This window comes from Haliotis rufescens, unplaced genomic scaffold (assembly GCF_023055435.1).
Source record: "Haliotis rufescens isolate VD_foot unplaced genomic scaffold, xgHalRufe1.0.p SCAF_30, whole genome shotgun sequence".
Lineage (NCBI taxonomy): Eukaryota > Metazoa > Mollusca > Gastropoda > Lepetellida > Haliotidae > Haliotis > Haliotis rufescens.
Genome location: NW_025964002.1, coordinates 5,406,104 through 5,431,782, shown reverse-complemented (window position 1 = coordinate 5,431,782; position 25,679 = coordinate 5,406,104). Strand labels below are relative to the sequence as shown.

Genomic DNA, 25,679 nt, shown 5'->3' with positions numbered 1-25,679 from the left:
TAGTGGGGGATACGTAGTGCTTTGTACACCAAATCTGTGGAGGAGTCGGACTGGAGGAACGCCTTCAGGATATATACATGGTAGCGGGGGATACGTAGTGCTTTGTACACCAAGTCTGTGGAGTCGGGCTGGAGGAACGCCTTCAGGATATATAAATGGTAGTGGGGGATACGTAGTGCTTTGTACACCAAATCTGTGGAGGAGTCGGGCTGGAGGAACGCCTTCAGGATATATACATGGTAGCGGGGGATACGTAGTGCTTTGTACACCAAGTCTGTGGAGTCGGACTGGAGGAACGCCTTCAGGATATATACATGGTAGCGGGGGATACGTAGTGCTTTGTACACCAAGTCTGTGGAGTCGGGCTGGAGGAATGCCTTCAGGATATATACATGGTAGCGGGGGATACGTACACCAAGTCAGCTGGAGGAACATCCGGTCTTTGTCTAATGTGGTGGAATATGGCCCAAAATGTTAAAGCAATATCAAGATTTCTTCTCCAATCAATACTGTGGGCTCTTACTATTTGTAGATCCATCCATCAGCAAAAGTTTGGAATTGTTCGATTTCATCAATGACATAGTACAGTCTAGTTCTTTCTATGTGCAGTCCAAATTGTTCATGTCGGAGAGGCATCAAAATATTCTAAATGAATTATACCATTTTGCCTTCCTCCTTTGATGTGAGTTTATGTTGACGTGTCGCGTGAAGATGGGCATAAAACTACGGTCAAAGTGTAAATGCAGCCTAACACTGAAAACGAGGATTTAATAAAATGTTGATAATATCAACAGTTATGATTTAACAACAGGGGTTCATTGTAGTTTACTTTCAATAAAATGATTTCACAGATTTCACGGACTTCAAGTGACTTGATTATTTTAACTGGATACTTTATGAAAGTCGTTATTCATGGCTCAGAGTGTGTTTGAGTTTTGAAAATGTATCTGAGGTTTTCTAAGAAGGTTCTTCTGTTGTGAAGAATGCCCTCTCTGTGTCTTGCTGTAAGCGAATCTTCCGCTGGACGCCACTGAGAGTTTGGTCGAAGGGAAAACGTCAGTCTCTGGAACAGTAGATTACAATTAACCCATTATTTAGTGATAATTCGACTGGTATACTAACCAATATGCCATTTCCTACCTTGGACCCTAATGATATGGGTAGGAGGTTTGTACTTGTCGAGTTATGTCGGTAATGTCGGTGATGTCGGTAATGACTACGTAAACACGGATTTCGTCGTTTGTGTCAATAAGAGGAAATCTTTGACTTGGAAATAAAGTATTAATGTCCGGTGGCTGCAGTGAACTCCAGTTAATATATTAATCGCATAACATGATTTCAATCCATGATATATGCTCCACAACATTTTCAAATACATTAACATGTGACTCTGTATTTCTACTTAGTTGCTCTTTGGGCCTGCAATATGTTCTCAAACTTTCATTTCAATTCTTGTAACATAAGGAGTTTCATACCTGTCTTAACGACCCCTGCTGTTTCCTCAAAGCCTTTATTATGAAAATGGCCACTGGAACAACAGGAATGAGGGCAATCATCCACCCAATCGCGGTAGCCTCTTCAGGGTAGGTGTACTTCCCGTAGGTGGGAGAATCGTACTGGGATATCGTCGTGATGAACACAACCTGTGTTCAGGAATGAAAGCAAAATGAAAATATGATTGACATTCCCTGTATCTTGCTCTGAATACTGTAACAAACTGTGAGAGTGAGTGAGTATGGTTTTACGCCACTTTTGGCAATATTCCACCAATATTACGGGGGGTGGGGGTGGGGTGGGGGGTGGGGGGGGGAGAGACATATGGGCTGCACACATTGTAACCATGTGGGGAATCGAACCCGAATCTTACCCAACCGCCCCAACAAACTGTGGGAACTTATAACACAAGGGACTAGCAATTCTGCTAAATATCAGTCAATTTGGTTCCCTGCTAAATAATAACAAGGAAATGATTTCAACAATGACAAGTTATTTGTTCGCCTGACAAAAGCATGGGAACATGGATAATTGCACCAGACATAAGAGTTTTCACTGATGCGCAAAATGTCATGTCCTCCACATGCATACCATCAATTTTGTTTGAAAGGTTTACTTACTAAGAAAATTTACTTACATCTTACTGATGTATATGACTCTAGTAGCCACCGATAGTCCCACTTACACTGTTCCATACAGAGCACTAATTACAACGTTAAGTTCTGGGCGGGCCCTGCCGTCAAGCTAAAGTTCCCCTTAAAAAGCATTTGTAAGCATGCATGTGTGTAGAATTTACGATGTTGCAGTCTCAGTAACATCTTCAATATTAAAGCTGGAGACACCACCACAAATGCCGACAGGTAGTGACACCACCACAAACGCCGACAGGTAGTGAAGCCACTGCCACAGCAGCTAATGCAATGATACAGTTTTCTCTAAATCCAAAGCAATCGGGATAAAATCTGAAGTTGTTAGGTTGTTCCTGGGAAATATTTCATAGGACCAGAGCACCAATCCGAAGGTTTCAGGAAAACGATAGTTGTTTTGTTTTGAATATGAAAGCAACACAATTATTTTCATAATCATAAGAAATCGATTATACGATTCCCACTATATCATGAGCATGTGTTTATGAATCACTATCAAACCATCATGATCATACCAGGTGTTCGCGAATAGTTGCAAAGTTCATTACATGTATGTCGCATAAATAACTTCTGCTTTAAACATTTCATTATCATCAGCTGCAAAGCGTTACAGTCGACTTACATCCAGATACGACAGCAATCTGAACCATTTGCACACGACACACGAATACATTTGAAGTTACGGAAGTTTGATACATGTTACAAATGGATTGTCACAAACAACAGCAAAAAGGGGGTTCAAAATGTTCTGACTCTAAAATATGACATGGAAATGTGATGACGTTCGTTTACTTCATGTTCATTCATGGCATCTGAAAACGGTAGAAGCATCACGCTAACACTTGCCTAGTTGAGTAATGATTCTCACTTACCACAAGTATTGCCGGAGTGATGATGCCCCACAGGACTTTGATCAGCACAGGCAGAGGACGTCCACACATCATGTCAACATCCTCACTCAGCTGCTTGATACCTTCAGTGAACAAAGTCATCATGAGGTTGCAGAGGGTATACAGTGAAACACCGTTAGTCCGGACGCTTTCGATCCCAAAGGATTGTACTGATTACACACTCTCAGAGTGGCATCTATATTCCTATAAGACATAGACGTTCCGAACAATATAATCGTTCAGAATGTGAGGTATACGATGGATTTGCACTCTACATGTGTATACATTGTAGCATTGTGTCATTATATCTCGGAAGAAATAAACGTTGCTCATACTATCGACCACTGGTTTGTATGGCCCAGACTCGATGACATGATTAGGCCACTTTGATAGTGCTTGAACATTGCTGAGTGATCTAAACAAAACTTTCTCAACGAGGACAACCAGCGCCCTTGATTATCACATTGATAACACACGTACATTACTTCTTTTACAATCTCGATTTACAATTCACGTAATTACACACAGGTAATTGTACACAGTTACCGTAGAACCAGACAACAGCCACACACTCAAGGGTACAGAAGAGGAACACCGAGAGAGCCACCAGGTACCAGTCCAGGAGTTGCATGATGTACGGACCACCCTGAAAGTATGGGCAGGAATAGCTTGTAAAGATGTGTGTATCATTCTGGTCAAGTTACTTTCAGACATAGGAAAGAAAACTGTGATTGCAAACATGAATTTACTGAGGAAGATAATTTATGGATGTCAACTTCTTTATTATAAGGATCACAACGTTTCAGGGGCCATGCTTACTCCTTCATCGGGTGAATGAATGCTATGAGCCAGAGAGCATATATATATACATGTAAGAACACCATAGGTAATAAGATAACAAAAGGTGGAAACTTAAGCCTAAAGATAATTGGCGCCGCTAGGTGATTAGCAACAGACAATGGAACCCAACACTTTACAGTTAACAGCACTGATAGTTATGGACAACTTGAAGCCAGGACGACATTTTCACTGATTGGTAATTGGCAAAAATGGAACAATGGGCAAACGGAAGGCCGGGGGTAGTTAGCACTGATAGGTAAAAGAATAGAAATAGCAAAGGGCAAATAGAAGACAGATAGATAATTGGCACTGACAAAGATCAAAGCAATAAGTCCCAAGCACTAGGTAAGTAGGTTCCCTGGTCACGGTTCATGGCTGGCTGGGGTCTCCTGATGTCAATGGCTTCTTGTAGTTTTCTTTGTCGCCAGTTGTTGTTGTTAGACAGGACTTTGGTGGCTTCCCACATGATGTAATGGTCTTGGTTCTTGAGGATATGATGTGAAATAGCGGATGTCAGGTCTAGTTTGTTGTCAGAGGTCTGATGTTCTTTAAGTCTTGTGTTGAAGGGTCGGATGGTTTGTCCGATGTACTGTTGGCCACAGTTGCAGGGGATCTGGTATATACATCCTCGTGGATTGGGACTGCTTGTGCCTCTGCCATTGGCTTGAAGATGGGTCTTGATGGACTTGCCAGTAGAAAATGTGGCATCTATGTTGGCTTTGTTCTTGATGAGTCGGGAAATCTGATGAGTGACAGGACCTTGGTAGGGTATGGTGATTCTGATGGGCGACAGGGTAGGTTTGGGTCTGGGGACTTGCGGATGGTTTCGGAGACTATTGACATATACAGAAGTTGACATCCATAAATTATCTTTCTTATGTGTATCACTTCTAAATGACTTCATGAATTTACTGGGCCATAGATGCGCTGCTCTTCAAAACACTAGACATGACCAAGACAAAGCCATAACTTTCAGTAACCAATTTTCATTTGAAACAAAGGTGGTAAGGTTGAAATATATGTTAAGTGCTGTGGAAATGTCCTCCACATGTCTAGCATACAATTACTTGAAAGGTTTACTGAGGCCTTGAATGATGTAACCTTGATGAAATAACTTTTGAGCAAGGGTCGCAAGAAGCTCTTTGAAACATTCGTAGAATGACCATGTCCGATTGTACCTCCAAGGTTGTGAAATATAGACACCGAAGGCTGGAGCTTCTGGAATAAAGCTCGTCATAAAGGGAAAGCTGACTAATGGATAGTTGAAATCATCCCTCTTGTCATACAGTCTTGTGGAGAGTGTTTTGTCACTCTGAAGAGAAAAGGTGGTCTCACTGGTCTCCTTTATTTAATGTTCAGGTGGGTAAATCAGTGGAAGGGAATTGGCTACTTGATGGTAAGTGAACGATATCAGATAAGCAATAGAACTGAAGCTTAAGTTAAACTTCTTGGCCAAATTACCTTGCTTTGACTTTGCCAATCCGAGCAGAAATTATGCTTTATATGCATAAAGAAACATATCAGCAAGAAGGGGAGCACAAATGGTGGCCATGGGAATGCTTACTTCTTGCCTTAATGTCTTACGCCAACATTTTACATAGATTTATGAATGAGGATGTCCTACATTTCACATATGGTTTTCTCAGTAAACTTCAGATGACGTTTGCTTTCAATTTTGACAAATTGTCCTGAACCTCTGAAGATAGATATGTAACCTAGTCACCTAGTTTGGGAGCAAAGTGCCCCCTGAATCAAGGAATGAAGTGTTCCCTAACGTTTGTCATGTGGGATAGTGGTGTACAAAGTTGACAAATCAAATGTTTTGACAGAATTGAACTGCAAGTCTTGGTTCTTTTCTGACGCAACGCAAATCTTTGGCGTTTTTTTGGAATCCACATATTATTACTTCCACTTGTCTCAAATGCTTGCAGTGAAAATAACAAAAGTCCCACGTGATACTTTTAAGGATTATTGGTAATCTTTGAGACATGGATTTTATGGTACATTTGCTGGAGCCAGCAATATCTATCACTGCGTGCGGATTTTTGTTATGTAGCTTTGGTATCCAGCACAAAAGTGGAATGGCTATGTCTTCAGGTTTTAATGTCAAGTCAAAAGTTGATAGTACTGATGCATTCATTATGTGATATGTCACTTTTACCAAGTTCATTTATCAAGCAATTAATGAAGTGATGCTAACATAGCGGCTATGTTATTTGAGGCCTTGTTTGTGGGAACAACGACAAGTTTGTCATGTACGGTAGCCAACTTGGGATAACTGCTGGCTGGGACAGAAAAGGTTCACTTCAATTCTGTTTCCTCCTTTTTAGTGTTGTGCGTGCTGCTGATGACATAATCACTCACGTACTCAACCCACTCTGAAAGACCTTAAACATGTTCATGTAATTTTACCCATGACTTCAGCACTCATAGTGATATTAAAATTGTGATCATATTAAAAAGCATGCAGTCTTTATCTGACTTAGTGGAGTCGTTTTCCTCTTTTGATGAAGCGTCTCCAAGCAACATCAAGAACTATACTTCAACTGGTTATAGACCAATTAGCAAACGTTCCCTCTTTCGGGATGATACCTGATAAGATATTAATACAAAGGTAATAACTCCTCACCAATCATTCATCTATAAGGGTATTTGTTACAATTCGTGTTACATTACAACATCTTAGGTGCAATCGAGCATGCTCTTTCTACCAACTTGTTAATGGGCGTCGTGTGACTCACTATCTGATTGGGGTTACCACATTCAGGACCTGTGTGTAGATTTTGAAAGGTTGTGGCAGACGTTTGGAGGGTATTTCCAAATTTGACACATTAGTGACAACAACTATGTCCGATGAAATTACATATTTTGAGGGGGCACGGGTGGCCCAGTCGTCTAAGGCGCCGCGATTCGCTGTGCAGAGTTGCGTCCCTTAGGCACGCCAGAAACCTATGATTGTGGGTTCGAATCCCGGTTCGCCCCGATTATGTTTCTAGGTTTGTCAGCACCATACCCATGCTCGTGGGTTTCACCGAAGTGGTAAACGTCTGAGACATGCATCACTTCGGGCTTTCCTCCCACATTAAGCTGACACGCCGTGATATGACTGGCATACTGTTAAAAGCGGCGTTAAACCAAACTCACTCACTCACTCACATATTTTGACTTGTACCACATGTTCCCATGTTTCTTCGGTCGAACACTTGACGTTGTTTTGCATGTGTTTGTGACGGGTGCCACTATTCGCAAACACATGATATCATCACTATTTGATAGTGATTCATAAACACACGCTTATGACATAGTCGGAATCGTATAGTGAACTCTGCTTTTAGCAGAGACTTCTAATGATTATAGAAAAGGGTTTTTGATGTTGTTTATCTTTAATACTGCTTCACAAGCCACATCTGCAGCGTATCACAGCAAAACTCACCACCTTTCAATTCATCACCAGTTCTCTATGTTAAAGTTACCTACAGTTTGTATATCTTACCTGTGTACATATGATGATGCCAGGACAAAAGGCAAGGACGCATATTGCTGCTGTGACCAGACCTCGTCTATGTCTGAGTATCAGGGGAAACTGATCTATCACCGTCGTGGACAGCATTTCAACAAACATGAACTGCAATTCAATAAACTGGATTACCATTTAAAATAAAACTAAGCCTTCAGTCCTCTACGTATTCACGCTTCGTAAATGCAGTTACAGACTAAACCCTAACTAGTCCCATATTTACGTTACTTTTCGAGAACAGGAGAATCAGTTCAGGAGAAGTTTTCTCGTATTTGGGCTTTTGTTTGGATAAAGGCTTCGATGTCATGGTAGTGTGTATATGTGTATAATATATTTCATCACCTGGGAGTCTAATCCTACAGCAAGTAACATCAGGAAAAATAGAAACGACCACATCTGTGGAAGCGGGAGCTGTGAGAGAGCTTCTGGGTAGGCAACGAATCCTAATCCTGGTCCTTTGCAAATGAAATGTTCATACTCGTCAGTCACTGGTACATTTTTATCCACATGAAATTGTTTAGTATGCTTAATTATTTAAACTTAGAGCCTATAAGAAAGTATGTCCATTTCGAGTTAGAAAATGCAGATTGAGACCTGTAACGCGTTTTAAGAATCTCACCTGATGACACAACTTCAGATATTGAGACGCCGACTCTTTCAGCCATAACACCCAGGATGGCAAACGTGACAAATCCAGCGAATATGCTTGTGCCTTCAGATACAGTGCATAGGATAATAGTATCTCTGAAAAATAAGAGCAAATGTTTAGTTTTGGAGGAATACGGTAACAGCTGAAGTGATATGAGTCAATGTATTATCAAAGAGTGAGTGAGTGAGTTGGGTTTAACGCCGCTTTTAACAGTATTCCAGTTATATCACGGCGTGTCAGCTTAATGTGGGAGGAAAGCCCGAAGTGATGCATGTCTTAGACGTTTACTACTTCGGTGAAACCCACGAGCATGGGTATGGTGCTGACAAACCTAGAAACATAATCGGGGCGAACCGGGATTCGAACCCACAATCACAGGTTTCTGGCGTGCCCCAGGGACGCAACTCTGCACAGTGAATCGCGGCGCCTTAGACGACTGGGTCACCCGTGCCCCCTTATTATCAAAGAACAGTGTGTTTTATATAATTAAGTGTGAAACACTGAGATGTTAATAAAGTGAAAATATCTCTTTATCGGAACTACACCGGAACGTCTGTCGCATGCGATAGAAGCCGGGCTTCGGAACGCAAGTCTTCCATTTCTGTATTGACACTGAAAATCTTTTACACCCAGTAAAAGATTTACTGGATAACAGTTCTTTTTATACGTTATCTGTCTGAAACTCTTCCTAGTAGATGCATTACTAAGCGATCATTAATTTAGAAGGTGAGAAATATAACCTTAGCTGTACGTAAATAAAAAAAATGAGATGGATAAAATGATATGTATCAACAAAACCAGCAAGCTTCACCATCCCATCCCGTTAGCCACCTCTATCATCAAACATCGATGCTTAAGTCTGAGGTGAAGTCTGTGGCACTTTTGTCCCTTTATTCGTCGGACAATTTATTGACACTTAAACATGTACATGAGTTAGAGTAAACCCCGAGATTCGTTACCTTAAAGTAGGTGCGTGGAACTTGTTGTAGCTGGATGCTGTCATGATTACACCCCAGCCTGGACCAAGACTGTAAAACACCTGGATACAAGCTTCCGACCACACCTGTGTAATCACAGCACTCGCTTTAGAATATTTGGAGGTAATGCTGCATTCAGGATATGCGCCTGTGTTTGAGACATTAGCTTCAGGTTCCAAAACACGGTTCAGAGGTCTCATTAGGATTTTTGAATCCCATTTCTAATATGCTTCGCGAAAAGATACAATAACAATATCCAGCGACCTCGATATGAACCTCGGCTATATTTGACTTTTTTATCTCGGCCCCATAATGCAATTGTGGAATGTTTCGAATCACGTGATTAATTTGAGCAAATTGATATAAGAACTTTATTTACTTATTGCTGCATGGGGTTATGGATAAGAACACACTGGGCGGATAATCACATATGACCTATTTAAATAAGACACCGCCCATTTTAGTATGTTTTTTGTCCAAAACGAATAAGATGGACGATTCCGTCAGTTAGCCTTGGTCGATGATTTTCAATTTACGTCACAAGTCATTACACATTGATTTTAAACATGTGGCGAGTCTTAAATTCAGCACCTGATTACATAAACAATTTTCATACCTGTCCATCGAGGAGTTTGCTAAAATCAGGTTTAAGATAGTACAGAATCCCGTCAAAAGCGCCAGGCAGCGTGGCGGTTCTAATGAAGATCGACGTCAGGAGTATGTAGGGAAGCAATGCCGTCACATACACGATCTGTAAAACGGCAGATTAAAAAGTATTACACATTTTGACATCGTGATAGCAGCAAGACACTTTTGAAGAAGATGACACTGCTATGTGAAGATCGTGCAGGTAAAGATGTTTTGTTTAAAAAACATGTTTATGCAGTTTAAGGTGTGTTTGAAAACACATGTTGCCATGTGGAGTTAATGCAGTTTAAGATGTGTTTGAAAGAAAAGAACATGTTGCCATGTGGAGTTCATGCAGTTTAAGATATGTTTGAAATAACATGTTGCCATGTGGAGTTAATGCAGTTTAAGGTGTGTTTGAAAGAAAAGAACATGTTGCCATGTGGAGTTCATGCAGTTTAAGATATGTTTGAAAGAACATGTTTCAATGGGAGTTCATGCAGTTTAAGGTGTGTTTGAAAGAAAAGAACATGTTGCCATGTGGAGTTCATGCAAGTTAAGATGTGTTTGGAAGAACGTGTCGCCATGTGGAGTTCATGCAGAGTAAGATGTGTTTGAAAGAACATGTTGCCTTGTGGAGTTCATGCAGAATAAGATGTGTTTGAAAGAACATGTTGCCATGTGGAGTTCATGCAAGTTAAGATATGTTTTAAAGAACATGTCGCCATGTGGAGGTCATGTAGTTTAAGATGTGTTTGAAAGAACATGTTGCCATATGGAGTTCATGCAGTTTAAGATATGTTTGAAAGAACATGTTGCCATGTGGAGGTCATGTAGTTTATGATATGTTTGAAATAACATGTTGTCTTGTGGAGTTCATGCAGAGTAAGATTTGTTTGAAATAACATGTTTCCATGGGGAGTTTATGCAGAGTAAGATGTGTTTGAAATAACATGTTGTCTTGTGGAGTTCATGCAGAGTAAGATGTGTTTGAAATAACATGTTTCCATGGGGAGTTCATGCAGAGTAAGATGTGTTTGAAAGAACATGTTGCCTTGTGGAGTTCATGCAGTTAAAGATGTGTTTGAAATAACATGTTGCCATGTGGAGTTCATGCAGAGTAAGATGTGTTTGAAAGAACATGTTGCCATGTGGAGTTCATGCAGAGTAAGATGTGTTTGAAAGAACATATCGCCATGTGGAGTTCATGCAGAGTAAGATGTGTTTGAAAGAGCATGTTGCCTTATGGAGTTCATGCAAGTTAAGATGTGTTTGAAAGAACATGTCGCCATGTGGAGTTCATGCAGAGTAAGATGTGTTTGAAAGAACATGTTGCCTTATGGAGTTCATGCAGTTTAAGATATGTTTGAAAGAACATGTTGCCATGTGTAGGTCATGTAGTTTATGATATGTTTGAAATAACATGTTGTCTTGTGGAGTTCATGCAGAGTAAGATGTGTTTGAAATAACATGTTTCCATGGGGAGTTCATGCAGAGTAAGATGTGTTTGAAATAACATGTTGCCATGTGGAGTTCATGCAGAGTAAGATGTGTTTGAAGGAACATGTTGCCTTGTGGAGTTCATGCAAGTTAAGATGTGTTTGAAAGAACATGTTGCCATGTGGAGGTCATGTAGTTTAAGATATGTTTGAAAGAACATGTTGCCATGTGGAGGTCATGTAGTTTAAGATATGTTTGAAAGAACATGTTGCCATGTGGAGTTCATGTAGAGTAAGATGTGTTTGAAAGAACATGTTGCCATGTGGAGGTCAGGTAGTTTAAGATATGTTTGAAAGAACATGTTGCCATGTGGAGTTCATGCAGAGTAAGATATGTTTGAAATAACATGTTGCCATGTTGAGTTTATGCAGTTAAAGAAATGTTTGAAAGAACATGTTGCCTTATGAAGTTCATGCAAGTTAAGATGTGTTTGAAAGAACATGTCGCCATGTGGAGTTCATGCAAGTTAAGATGTGTTTGAAAGAACATGTCGCCATGTGGAGTTTATGCAGAGTAAGATGTGTTTGAAAGAGCATGTTGCCTTATGGAGTTCATGCAAGTTAAGATGTGTTTGAAAGAACATGTCGCCATGTGGAGTTCATGCAGAGTAAGATGTGTTTGAAAGAACATGTTGCCTTATGGAGTTTATGCAAGTTAAGATATGTTTTAAAGAACATGTTGCCATGTGGAGGTCATGTAGTTTAAGATATGCTTGAAATAACATGTTGCCATGTGGAGTTCATGCAGAGTAAGATGTGTTTGAAATAACGTGTTGCCATGTGGAGTTCATGCAGAGTAAGATGTGTTTGAAAGAACATGTTGCCATGTGGAGTTCATGCAGAGTAAGATGTGTTTGAAAGAACATGTTTTCATGGGGAGTTCATGCAGAGTAAGATGTGTTTGAAAGAACATGTTGCCATGTGGAGTTCATGCAGAGTAAGATGTGTTTGAAAGAACATGTTGCCTTATGGAATTCATGCATTTTAAGAAATGTTTGAAAGAACATGTCGCCATGTGGAGTTCATGCAGTTTAAGATGTGTTTGAAAGAACATGTTGCCATGTGGAGTTCATGCAGTATAAGATGTGTTATAAGGACATTTTCATGTGAAGATGGTGCCTTTTAAGATGTCTTGTTTGAGAGAACATGTCACTATTTTGAAATTACGCAGTTTAAGATTTTTTGAGAGAGCATGTTGCTACTTTGAGATCATGCAGTTTAAGACTCCTTGTTTGAGGGAACATTTTGTGATGTGATGTTTTTGTCAGATTAGGTTTGTTGTTTAATGCCACATTCTGCAGTATTCCAGCTATATGGCGGCATTTGAAAATTATCCAGTCAAGACCAGATAATTCAGAGATCAGTACCATGAACATCGCTCAATGTAATTCAGCAAGTCGCCGAGCTGGACCTCCGGATTCACGTAGTCGCCCCTAACGACAAGCATATGTTGCTGAGGACCTGTACTTTAGTCTTGCCCGGAATCTTATCATGTGAAGATCATGCACTTTTAAAACCGCGTTTCAGAAAATATAATTCCCAACAACAACGTTGTGGTAGTAATTCAGTCCTACCTTCCCACTAGCTTTGATTCCACGAAACAGACACAGAAAGATACAGACATACGACGCAAATAAACATCCCACTATATGCCACTGAACAGAGCCGATTTCGTGTATTCCACTTGATATATTCAGAACGTTGTACCTGAAAGAGAGTATTTCAGTTTCAGAATACAAAATAGTCCGTGGTATGTGCTATTCTCTGGCATTACTTGTATGTTATGTACCTTATGTCCATATCTTGTCCTGTGTGAACATTGCACATATGTAGCTCTCGTTTGGGGGGAAAGTTGGGTAATTTCATAGAAAAGCATTTTTTCCTTCGTCTAGAAATCATTGGGAAGATAAATCCTTAAAAATGCTTAAAAATTACCACAGCAAAGCCTGAAAGAAACGAGTAATTTCTATATGCTATTGAATAAGATTTTAATCACTGGTAATGTCGATAGTTCCAGGTAAGTTATTTGAATTAATCCATTTTGTCGTTGCTTGAATATGAAGGATGAGCAATAACAATACTAAAATTGGCTAATATATCAGCATATATTAAAAAAACCCACCAATGTCTCACGTTTTGCAAAAATTATTATGAACACTGGGAGCCATCATTTGCATTGTCTCTGACGTTATTAGTTATTAGTCGTGAAATATGAATCTTCGAATGCTTATATATGTACAACATGTTGCATATAGAGGTGCAAGTACCTTTCCCGATTCAAGTAAATAAAATATCCCTCTTTTCACTCCCTTTTATATTACATTTGTTAGTTGACACAAATGCACAGAGCCTCAACGAATTACTGCGAATTCATTCAGTTGAGCGTTTGGTTCAGCATCAGGACATCCTGAAAGGATTGATATTGGTTCTGTGTGTTAAGAACATATACGCTTTTCACATTTCCATGGATTGATTGTAGGACAGATGACCGAACATGCAGACTGACAACACGCGTTAATGGACTGATATTTGGGTGATCAAGCACACATTCTACACAACATAACTCACTGGTAGAACTCCTCCACTGCTGTGTGAGATAACGTCTTGTTCCTCCACAGTTCAGCAATGCTGGGACCAGTACCATTGGTGCCTTCTACGTCCGTGATGTTCATGACGTTTGAAGAGTTCATTGAATGCGTTTTCAGAGTTGAGATGTCCTCAACACATAGCTCTGTGTTCCACCAGTTACCACAGGTTGTCCAGGGCAGAACACTGGAGCAGGAGTTCACCATGCATGTAGTAGATAGGCCAGGCCAGAAGGATTTGATAATAGGGTTGACAGATTGCAACCTGGATGATCGTTCCGACACCGATACCTACAAAAGCGAATAACCTAGATCTGCCTTCCAATTCGTTGCTACACGTGCACTGAACACTGCACATTTTAGAGACTACATTGGTGACTGGGGGTTACTGCTGAGAGCTTTGGTAGTTCTGATAGTTAGAAAGAACTCAACATTGTCATTATATCCTGTTAATATATTATTAAAGCAGCAGACTTACCTTTGAGGAGAGGGCAGAAATTCCACGTCTGTACAGCTCCTTTACCTGAGAACTGAGCCAGAGACGCCTCCAGGTAAAACAGAGGTAAGGCGGCGATAACGATGAATATCATGAAAGGAATCAAGAAAGCACCTGCGCAGATAAAAAATAAGTTATGATTGTGAAAAATGGTATAGTTCGAGTATCAATAATGTTAACACGACTATCAGCTGATGTACCATACGTAAGGACGTAAGTACTGTTCATTTCAAGCCTTTTGAGATCTCTTAAGTTGTTGTTGGCCTGTCACATCTAATCGATATCTAAAATAGATTGTTCTTGGTTCGTAACTGCTGATCGAGATCTAACCTAGATTTTTCTTGGTTGTCCACTGGTAATCGAGATCTTAAATAGACTGTTCTTGGTTGGCCACTGGTAATCGAGATCTAAAATAGATTGTTCTTGGTTGTTCACTGGTAATCGAGATCTGAAATAGACTGTTCTTGGTTGGTCACTGGTAATCGAGATCTAAAATATAGTTTGTTCTTGGTTGGTCACGGATAATCGAGATCTAAAATAGATTGTTCTTTGTTGGTCACTGGTAATCGAGATCTAAAATAGATTGTGCTTGCTTGTCCACTGGTAATCGAGATCTAAAATAGATTGTGCTTCGTTGGTCACTGGTAATCGAGATCTAAAATAGATTGTTCTTGGTTGGTCACTGGTAATCGAGAACTAAAATATAGTTTGTTCTTGGTTGGTCACGGATAATCGAGATCTAAAATAGATTGTTCTTGGTTGGTCACTGGTAATCGAGATCTAAAATAGGTTGTTCTTGGTTGGTCACGGATAATTGAGATCTAAAATAGATTGTGCTTGGTTGTCCACTGGTAATCGAGATCTAAAATGGATTGTTCTTGCTTGTCCACTGGTAATCGAGATCTAAAATAGATTGTTTCTGGTTGGTCACTGGTAATCGAGATCTAAAATAGATTGTGCTTCGTTTGTCACTGGTAATCGAGATCTAAAATAGATTGTTCTTGGTTGGTCACGGATAATCGAGATCTAAAATAGATTGTTCCTGGTTGTCCCCTGGTAATCGAGATCTAAAATAGATTGTTCCTGGTTGTCCACTGATAATCGAGATCTAAAATAGATTGTTCCTGGTTGTCCACTGGTAATCGAGATCTAAAATAGATTGTTCCTGGTTGTCCACTGATAATCGAGATCTGAAATGTTGCTGTTGGGGGGGCCACCATCTGGGACCTCTCCACATTAAATCACTGATATAACTGAAACACGGAGCGAATGGCCCAGCCAGCCTAACTTATCAGCAATAATTGTATATGGTCTCGTGTATTAACGTATCAATGTGTTATTTATTAGTAGACAGTCAGCATGATGTTTGTGTAGAAACTAAAGATATGTCTTTTCTTTCACTGTGATGATCTCTGTATGACCTGAATCAGGTTATCCTTCTTGACCCGTCTTCTTGATTTATTGATTTATTTATTTATTTATTTATTTATTTATTTATTTATTTATTTATTTATTTATTTATTTATTTATTTATTTATTTATTTATTTATTTATTTATTTATTTATTTATTGTTTGTCATGACGTCACTCTGATGTTTAGAATATCCAATATTGTTGACGAATGGACGGTGGGTTGTGAAATAGTCATGCTTACAACATCGTGAACCCACATTTTGATTAATTTACACATAGAATAGACGGAAACGTTTTTTTAATTGTGACACTCAATTGACTATTTTCAAATAATGTCGGAAATATAAAACGTCAATGCCAGAGAATAATCAGTCAGGCTTATACGCCTAAACAGATTCCATTAGGCGCAAAAGGCAAAATAAAGGTAACGTTATAAGAATGGATCACTGAATATCAATGATGACACCAGTTATCATATCCAACATGCTAGAAACATTTGCATGAAAAATACGTTATCACGTGCAAGTTAGGGAATTTTTCAGAGGTTTCTTGGGGACACATGTCCTTCTCACAAATCATTCACTGAGAAAAGCGAATTTTAAAATCATCATGCCAAGACGCAAAAATAATGCTTTTACATTTGAAGCTGGTGAAGGACAAGCATCAGTGGCAAGGCATTTCAACATTGTCTAAAGAACAATTGCCTGACTTAAGGCACAATATTGGCAACATAATACAACTAGAGATCGTCCAAGATAAGAGAGATCACGTATAACCACAGCAGCGAAGGATCGCTGCATCCGGATCTTTCACCTTTGAAATAATACATCCATTACAACACACAATGCAACACCAAGGCCTGGTCTCGGTCCCAAATACAGTCAAGTCCCGATATTCCGACATAGTTGGTTGCATATGATTATGTCAGATAAACGAGTATGTTGGACCCAGTTTGTTTTGGACCCAATGAAACAACAAACTGCCTTTTATCATGCATTGTAGTTACAAATCAATAATGCCACCGGAGCTTGGGGCATGTTCATCAATATACTTATTGTACTGCACACAAAGACAACTCATCACAGCGTAGGTAGAGACTACAAAGAGTTCTGGTCTATGATTTAAATACTTTCATCAAACGATTTTACTTTTGAAACAAGCATTTACCTCGAAAAGGATTAGTAAGGGATTCCAAACTGCAGATTCTTCGGGCATTCTTTTTAATGAATGTACATGTGGCTTCTCTCCTTTTCAGGGGCCACGGGTGGTTCAGTCGTCTAAGGCGCCGCAATTTGCTGTGCAGAGTTGTGTCCCTTGGGCACGCCACAAACCTATGGTTGTGGGTTCTAATCCCGGTTCACTCCCATTATGTTTATATGTTTGTGTTCGTGCTTGTGGGTTTCACCGAAGTGACCTGCACGTCTGAGACCTGCATCACTTCGGGCTTTCCTCCCACATTAAGCTGACACGCCGTGATATAACTGGAATACTGTTAAAAGCGGCGTTAAACCCAACTCACTCACTCACACTCTCCTTTTCAAGTTTAATAACATAGCTTAATTGGACTATCTTTTCTAGGGAAGTATGGTTAATTTGTTCTAGTATCAAAACATTGATGTTGCAAAACTGCTTGTGAATATATTGTAGAGTGTCTGTTTCTAGGTGACCATACAGCTACATGGTTTTAATTATAAACGTAAATAGTTTGATTAAAAACATAAATCTGCAGTCATGGTTAAATTGTATTGTCAGATTGCTGAGTGCAAGCGAAATCACACAGCGACAAGAGGGGTATTTGTTATCATTATGTCTTTCAGTCGAGATTTGACTTACCTGCCTGTTGGGATTTGAATTTGTTTTTGTTTTAAGTGAGTGCATGACTTGGGTTGAACGTCGCTATGAACATTGTTTCAATCTGTCATGGCATGTCAACTTAAGTCGGAGAAACTTGTTTGGCAGGCACCCCTTAGGAGTTGACGAAGGGAGACAATTTAAAGATAACTCTTTTACTTCTAAAGTGTGTCTTCACTTTGTTGGAAGATATTTTGTGTTAATATACTGACTATTAATGTCATTTTATAAAGTGAAAGTTGTTTGTTACAAGACTATTGATGTTAAACACTGTTCCAGCAGCTCCAGCCTTTGATGTGTACATTGGACAACTTTTGAGATACAATCAAGCATGCTCTTTCTTAGAAGATTTCAAGGAGTGCCATACGACTTTTGATGAAAGGTTGTTTGATCAAGGCTACAACAATAAAAGTCTCGGCAAAGCTTTCAAGATGTTTTATGGTAGATATTTGCAAATCTGTGACCAAAATTATGTGCAATTTCCTAGACTTGTATCACATGTTCCCGTGTCATTTCGGGTAAACACTTGCCTTGCCTTTGCATGTGTTTGTGACGAGCGCCACAGGTGGTGTAGGATATGCTCACCTTTTCGCCTGACACTGGTAACATCACTATTTGATAGTGATTCATGAACACATAATTATGTTATAGCAGTGATCGTATAATCAAATATGCTTTTGACAGACATTTCTTACGCATATGGAAAGGGTTGGAGCGCTTATTTCTATCAAGTGAGAAAAAAGGCCAGGGACTTGACATGTACATATGTAAGCGTTTATGACTCTGTCAGTTAATGTATACTTTATTCCATCCTTTTATGCAATCGACAAAATGGGTTAATATCACTAGTCGGTTTGTCTCGAACATTCAGTCTTACCTCCCCCATTTCTGTTGCAGAGGTAAGGGAATCTCCACAGATTACCAAACCCCACACAGTAGCCTGTCATAGACATGATGTAGTCCAACTGAGATGACCAGTGGTCTCGTTTTGGTCTGGCGTCGTCACCGGAAGTGTCATCCTTCTTCATCTCCACCAACCCTGCCGTCATGTGTGATGGTGAAGCATCGTCGGGGCCATTCTCAGCGAACTCAGTGTTTGCCATCATCTGTTAAAAGTTAACATTGTACAGAGTTAGAACCTCAAGACCACATTAAACAGACTTCGTACCCCAAGAACACATTATACAGCGTTCAAAATCTCAAGACCACATTATACAGAGTTCTAAACTTCAAGACTACATTATACAGAGTTAGAACCTCAGGACCACATTATACAGAGGTCTAAACTTCAAGACGACATTAAACAGAGTTCAAAATCTCAAGACCACATTATACAGAGGTCTAAACTGAAAGACCACAATATTCAGAGTTAGAACCTCAAGACCACATTAAACAGAGTTCGTACCTCAAGACCACATAAAACAGAGTTCGTACCTCAAGACCACATTAAACAGAGTTCGTACCCGAAGACCACATTGAACAGAGTTCGTACCCCAAGACCACATTAAACCGAGTTCGAACCCCAAGACCACATGACTATATCATACAGAATTCGAACCAAAAAACCGCATTATACAGAGTTTGAACTCCAATACCATATGATTACGTAATACAGACCAAATAATTCAGGTCTGAAAAATCTGGTCTTGGATTTTGAACTCCAAAACCACATTATATAGTTTGAAGTCCAAGACCACATTATATAGAGTTCGAACTTCAAGACCTCATTATATAGAGTTCGAACTTCAAGACCACTTTGTACACAGTTTGAAATCCAAGACCACATTATACAGAGTTCGAACTCCGAAACCACATTATATAGTTTGAAATCCAAGACCTCATTATACAGAGTTCGAACTCCGAAACCACATTATATAGAGTTTGAAGCCAAAGAACACATGTTACAGAATACCAAAGCCGGTATGTGTTTTGTGGACAACCTGCTGAGTACCTCAATACATAGAGACGCGCTTGTTTGTCAGTTCGTGTCTGGAACACGCGCTCGCGTCTAGTTTGGAATGATATATTGGCAAGATCTTCATACTAGCGTGCCAGCAACGGTACGCACTCATGAGGAATAGGTTATGACAGAATTCAGTGAATTGGTTCAAGATGTTTATGTTTACTTGTATGTTGTGCTGTGTGAGGGGACAGATGCACAAAGTGATAGCATAGTGTTAACGTTCAGTAACCCAAAGGCGGATTTAGGATTTAAAAATAGAATTGTGGGTCTGTGTGTGTGTCTCCCTACATATTATAGTAATCAGTGGTACAGTTTCGGCGTTGTGCATCTGGTGTGACTGCATGCAGTCTATGAACTAGAAGCAATGTTTGATTTCCGAAAGTGGATGTTTGTTTGTTTGTTGTTTAACGCCGCACTCAGCGATATTCCAGCTAAATGACGACAGTCTGAAAGTAATCGAGTCTGAACCATACAATTCAGTGATTGGCATCATGAGCATCGATCCACGCAGTTGGAAAGCGATGGAATGCATCAACCAAGTCAGCGAGCCTGACCACCCGATCCCGTTAGTTGCCTCTTACGGCAAGAATGGGTTGCTGAAGACCTATTCTACCCCGGATCGTAACGAGTCGAAAGTGGATTTGAACATATGGAAATGAAAATTGAAAAGCGGACGAAAATGAAAATAAAATAAAAAAACTTTTTGGTATATTTCAGAGCACATCTGTGTAATATATATCATGCAAGACTAGTGAGAAAACCAATAAACCGTACAAGGTCGCAGGTCCCATTCTGTTCGTCGTGATGACAACTGCGACACTTATGCATGTGCAACTGTACTTGTGTACCAACTGAAGGTGATGCTGGAGCCACTAATGTCCACTCACCAATGATGACCCACATTACACAAATACAATTTCTCCGTTTCACTCAAGGTACGAGATACAATGTCTGACCCTGTGATGAAAACGGACAACACACTGTGAGCATAGTCTTACCTGGTGTCTTCAACAATAAGCGCATGCACCGTCAGAAGACCCCCATGCAATAACTTTCACGAACACCTGGTGTTATTATCACTGATATTCAGTTGTCTATTCATATAATTTTCACAGCTATTTGCCCTTTACCCCAAGTGGAATCTGTTTAGGTAGAAAATCTAGGGTGGTTATTCTCTTGCATTGACAATTTGTTTTGTATATATGTTGCAGTCAATGTATTTAATCAAGCAATACATGTATGTATATAGACTGAAAATGAGACCGCATTTTGGATAGATTAAGTCAAATGAATTAGACTCCTTAATTTAATCTCCTCATTACGAAGATCAAAGTAACTTCTGTAAGTATGCAGTTTACACAATATATTGGAAACTATATAATGTCAATTCAAGCACATCTGTGACTTGATTCTATTATTTGAACGCTCCGTTATTTTTCAGGAATGGAGAGTTATCTTGAACCAGCATTTGAATTAATTTCCACTTGGTATAGACGGAAGTGCTTTTTACATTTATTGACCAGTGAATAATTTCATTTTCTTCCCGACAACATGTTTCGCCAGCAGGGTTCGAACCCGCATCGTTTGATTAAGAACGTGTAATTGTCAACCTCATGTTACCTGTACAACAATGTTCATATTTATAGGTACTAGATAAACCTTTGACGAGAAAAAAAAATCAGGTACATCCTTGTTCGAGGCTATTTCCTATTATTCCCGTCAGCATGTATTAACAATGTGCAAATGATTGATAAATACTGGTTAACCTGGTACCATGCATTGTAAATGTCAGTTCGCGACGGGGCATGACGCACGTGCAACAGCGGCAGAGAACACATCCCTCGTACATCACACAAGGGCGACTCGCGCAGTATTAATACAGACAACAAAGAGTTCTAGTTTATTTTTCAAATATTTTCCACAACAGAATATTTTGTCCAAATGTAAAACTTGGGATTAATTTTAAGTAGGGGAAAAGCCTCGTTACTCTCAATTCTTAAAAAGTAATGGGCCTCGGCCCCTGTGGCTCTCCTGCTCCATTACGTTGAAGGAGTTACTCGGATATTCTCTCTACGTAAAACAGATCAGAAGCCAGATAGTTACACCAATAATTGGTAGCAGTGACCCGAAACAGTCTCCTCATTAAAGAATATAACCTGATCAGACACCCAGTAAGTACACTAGTTACATGTCAAAACCTATAAAATAAACAGGTCAGTAATTCTATGACATTGCTCTGTCAACTTTTGCAATGGCTACTTCAATGGAAGCTTCTTTTCATGAACAGTTGTTCAAAACGAAAGAGTCAAACAAATCCTTATTATAGAATAATTTGCGTTACTTGAAGAACTCAAAGAAGCTTCATCTGATAAGACCATATAGACTTATTGTAATGTCCCTTCAGATCAAGTTATACCCATGAAGACAACATACAAAATACAATATAAAAATACATGATGATCAACTGAATACTTTTTCTCAGAAGCAAGTTGCCATCCAAAACATTTTGGTGTAATGATTGGTAGCAGTTTAGTATAGTATACATGCGGGATTAATAGTCTCACGTTAGTTTAAACCTTTTAGAATGAAGTATGTATGAATGTACTGATTTCAAGATATGTAAGTTACCAGTTTTTGTAAACTTAGCGTTACCATTCAAAAGTGTGTTAAGATCAACTCCCTCCGAGTAGAGGAATGAATATGCTAATATCACTCGTGAGTTAGTAGAGCTGTACAAATCTATTTGCATCGAATGTCAGAAGAAGCGTTAACGAATAAAGGACTCTAATACGGTTTGAAGAACTAATCAGTTAATTGTGGAAACATTTTTAAGTACTTACAGAAGTTACTTTTATCTTCGTAAGATCAAAACGGATCCAAATTAAAATGAGGATTCATTTCAGTCCATCTGTCTTAAATACATGTGTATGTATACTGACTGAAAATTTGAGTCAATATGCATATTGGCCGGTTATAGATATTGACTGTGACATATAAATATTTGAACTACATGGTAAAGAAATGATACACAAAACACTCACCTGCTCTCCAACTGATGAGCGTCTGCTAGGTAGAGCTGACTGGATGTGACTTATCACGTGACTAGGCACGTGCTGTATCCAAGAAACGTGCACCTTGTCACAAGTGGAGTGCGAACGCACAACTCATTGTATGGGGGCATCAGGGTTTTTGTTTGCATGCTTTTGTAATAGCTGACTTAAAAAACCGAAATGTATTGAAAATGACATTAAAGATTTCATTATTAACGCACATGTGGATGCGTGTGCTCCGGACCGGCTTTGACATTGTAGTACGTAAGCGCAATGAAGTGGTGAAACAGTGGCTGTAGTTTGTGTGACTCACTATCCTTATAGGTAACATGTGGTAATGAAGATTCATTGACACGGATTCTGATTTAGTGACAGTGTCAGAGTTACCAATAGGAATATCTCTGATGGGAAAACTGTTGTAAAAAACGACTGCTTTAGCCACTCGACTAACCCAGCTCCAGCCAATGCTATGGTGACAACCGAATTTCTTTTCAACATTCTATTATATAACTGATGTCTATGCATCACGGGTGTCTGGTTTCTCACCCTTAAACCGACATACATTGGACAGTTCCCACAAAATTGGTTCATGTCATCAACAACACTTTGATTGTTAAACTCAAGTTGGATGTAATCTTATATCTATGATTAAATTAACCTCGACCATGATAAGAAAGAGCCATTTCGTGTGGTATTCAATTTATTTATCTAATTATCAATGCTATGGTCTGAATAAAAATATAATGGAAGTGATGTTGTTTCAATGAGGAAGTTTCCTGTTCGCAACGGAATATGCCCCAATCAGTTTCATAAATGTTATCATTTGTATGCAAAAGATATGCCTTCGTGTAAGCCAGTACACGTTTACGGCCTAGCACATCAAACTCGTCGGCCAAAACATCCGATATAAAACTCGTATTTCCTCTATGAGACGCTCGGACGTCCACCAATTTCGCGAGAGCCGTTGACTCGGCATGTATTAGGGACCTGGCTCGTATTCGAGACCCATTGTCTATTGAGGAAATATCAGATGCGGTATGCAGTTCTTATTGGTTATCGGTGGCTTTCGATGTATTCATACGCAAGTTTTTGTGTGAAAAGGCTTAATATATTTAAAAGAGGTTTCTGCAGCAAAAAGGAAACCTCTTTGTAACCAATCAAAATCGAGCATTCTTCAATGTCATGGTAGAATTTTGCATGATCCTATAATTACCAAGATCACAATTTGCCATGTGCTGGGTATTGGTGGTGCTAAATATGATGGGCTCATGACATGTGCAACTTCATGGTAGACATGTTGAGGAAAGTCCCAAATGTGTCGCACCATGACCAGCAATCAAAAATGATATCCGATGCAATTCTTTTTCTCTACTTGTAAATGTTTTTACTTTTTCGGATGACTTGTGACTTGCATGTGTTTGTGAAGGATACCACCGACACATTTTACAGAGTACAGTACAGGAACACTGAAATAGTCCCCAGGTTCCAGTCCAGCAGCTGCATGATGTATGTACCATTCTGAAAGAATAGTTTGTGAAGATGTGTTCATAGCCCTTACGTGTCAAAGTGACAATCATCTTTCCACAAGATTGTATGACAAGTGGAATAACTTCACCTTTACAACAGTCATGTTTCCCTTTATGTCGATCAATATTCAAGCACCTCCAGCCTCGAAGACTACGGTGTTTTGAGGTACAATCAAGCAAGCACTTTCTAAGAAGATGTGCGAAAGCGTCATACGACTATTGATCAAAAGTTGTTTGACTAAGATTACAACATACAAGGCCTCAGTAAAGCTTTCAAAACGTTTTATGGTAGACATTAATTTTCCCGTCTTGTATCACATGTCCCTTCTTGCCTTGACGGGCTGCACCGGTGGGGCAGGATGCGTTTTACGAACATCTGATATCCTGGTTTCATCGCTATGTCATAATGATTCATTGACATATGCTTACGATGTGGACGGAATCGTACAATTGATGATGAGTCAACTACTAACGAGACATTTGGGCCGAGACGAACTGGTAGAATGTGTCTTGGAGAGAACAAAGGAGGGAGGGAGGGAGGGAAGTACAGACAAACTTTATTTGTCACAAGCCATGCATCATATTCCAATGGTCATCTATTGTTTGCATTTAGTTCTTGTTTCTAAGCTGGAATGCTTCATGCACATTTCCTAATTCCCTCTGACCTGTAATATTCAAAATTAACATGTCGTTTAACAAAATCAGTAAATGCACTAACGTGTCTCTGTACTTTCTGCTCCATCTGTCACCTGATTGTCTGCATTGTCTACAGGCCGCCGTCGCAAGGCAGGTGTTGTAGCATTTAACACTTAGTATATAATGCTTTTTAAAACAAACTGTGTGAATGACGGGTGTTACGCGTAGAGCAGGACATGCTTATCCTTTTGGCAAACACTTGGTGTCATCACTGATTTTCAGGGTTCATTCATATAATGTTCACAGCTAATATGCCCTTTATTCTAGCTGGAATCTGCGTCGGCGGATAGTCTATACTGGTCATTCTGTGTCATTGGCATTTTATTTTTAATAGTGACAATGTTGCATATAATTACGCTATCGAAGTTTCCTATTCAATATGTTTCACGTCGGTCTCAGCTAAAGCAATTCTGGTGTCAACATATGTATAGTAAGATATAAAGGCAATACGATTGTTTTTTCGGATCTATAGCTAGACGGGAGTATTCGTCACCATGTGTGTGAACAAAGCTACTTCCCCCGTGATCACATCAACTTACCGTCATGCTACCTGGGACACTGGAGTATACGTCACGAAGTGTGTGAACAGAACTACTTCCCCCGTGATCACATCAACTAACATTCATGCTACCTGGGACACTGAAGTATACGTCACCAAGTGTTTGAACAGAGCTACTTCCCCCGTGATCACATCAACTAACCGTCATGCTACCTGGGACACTGAAGTATACGTCACCAAGTGTTTGAACAGAGCTACTTCCCCCGTGATCACATCAACTTACCGTCATGCTACCTGGGAGACTGGAGTATACGTCACCAAGTGTGTGAACAGAGCTACATGTACTTCCCCCGTGATCACATCAACTAACATTCTCATGCTACCTGGGACACTGGAGTATACGTCACCAAGTGTTTGAACAGAGCTACTTCCCTTGTGATCACATCAACTAACATTCATG

The 25,679-nt window shown here is 39.6% G+C and overlaps 1 protein-coding gene across 1 annotated transcript; it reads right to left on the bottom strand.

Annotated features, from left to right (window-relative positions):
• Nucleotides 1-782: 782 nt before the first annotated feature.
• On the bottom strand, nt 783-18,522 carry LOC124143305 (sodium- and chloride-dependent glycine transporter 1-like). The gene is made up of 13 exons (XM_046512219.2): nt 18,363-18,522; nt 14,204-14,335; nt 13,709-14,016; nt 12,715-12,847; nt 9,631-9,765; nt 8,997-9,100; nt 8,008-8,132; nt 7,731-7,843; nt 7,365-7,496; nt 3,578-3,677; nt 3,014-3,114; nt 1,476-1,643; nt 783-1,063 (listed from the first exon to the last, which is right to left on the bottom strand). The coding sequence occupies exons 3-13, from the start codon at nt 13,930-13,932 to the stop codon at nt 911-913; spliced, it is 1,488 nt and encodes a 495-aa protein (XP_046368175.2). The 5' UTR covers nt 13,933-14,016; nt 14,204-14,335; nt 18,363-18,522; the 3' UTR covers nt 783-910.
• Nucleotides 18,523-25,679: the final 7,157 nt, after the last annotated feature.

What these genes read in the sequence shown, in the direction of transcription:
- LOC124143305 (XM_046512219.2), bottom strand. Translation starts at nt 13,932, where the DNA reads ATGGTGAACTCCTGCTCCAGTGTTCTGCCCTGGACAACCTGTGGTAAC. An exon ending in TTCCACGCACCTACTTTAAG is followed by an intron (nt 8,133 to 8,996) that starts GTAACGAATCTC and finishes CTTATTTTTCAG; the next exon opens with AGATACTATTATCCTATGCA. An exon ending in AGCAGGGGTCGTTAAGACAG is followed by an intron (nt 1,064 to 1,475) that starts GTATGAAACTCC and finishes CTACTGTTCCAG; the next exon opens with AGACTGACGTTTTCCCTTCG.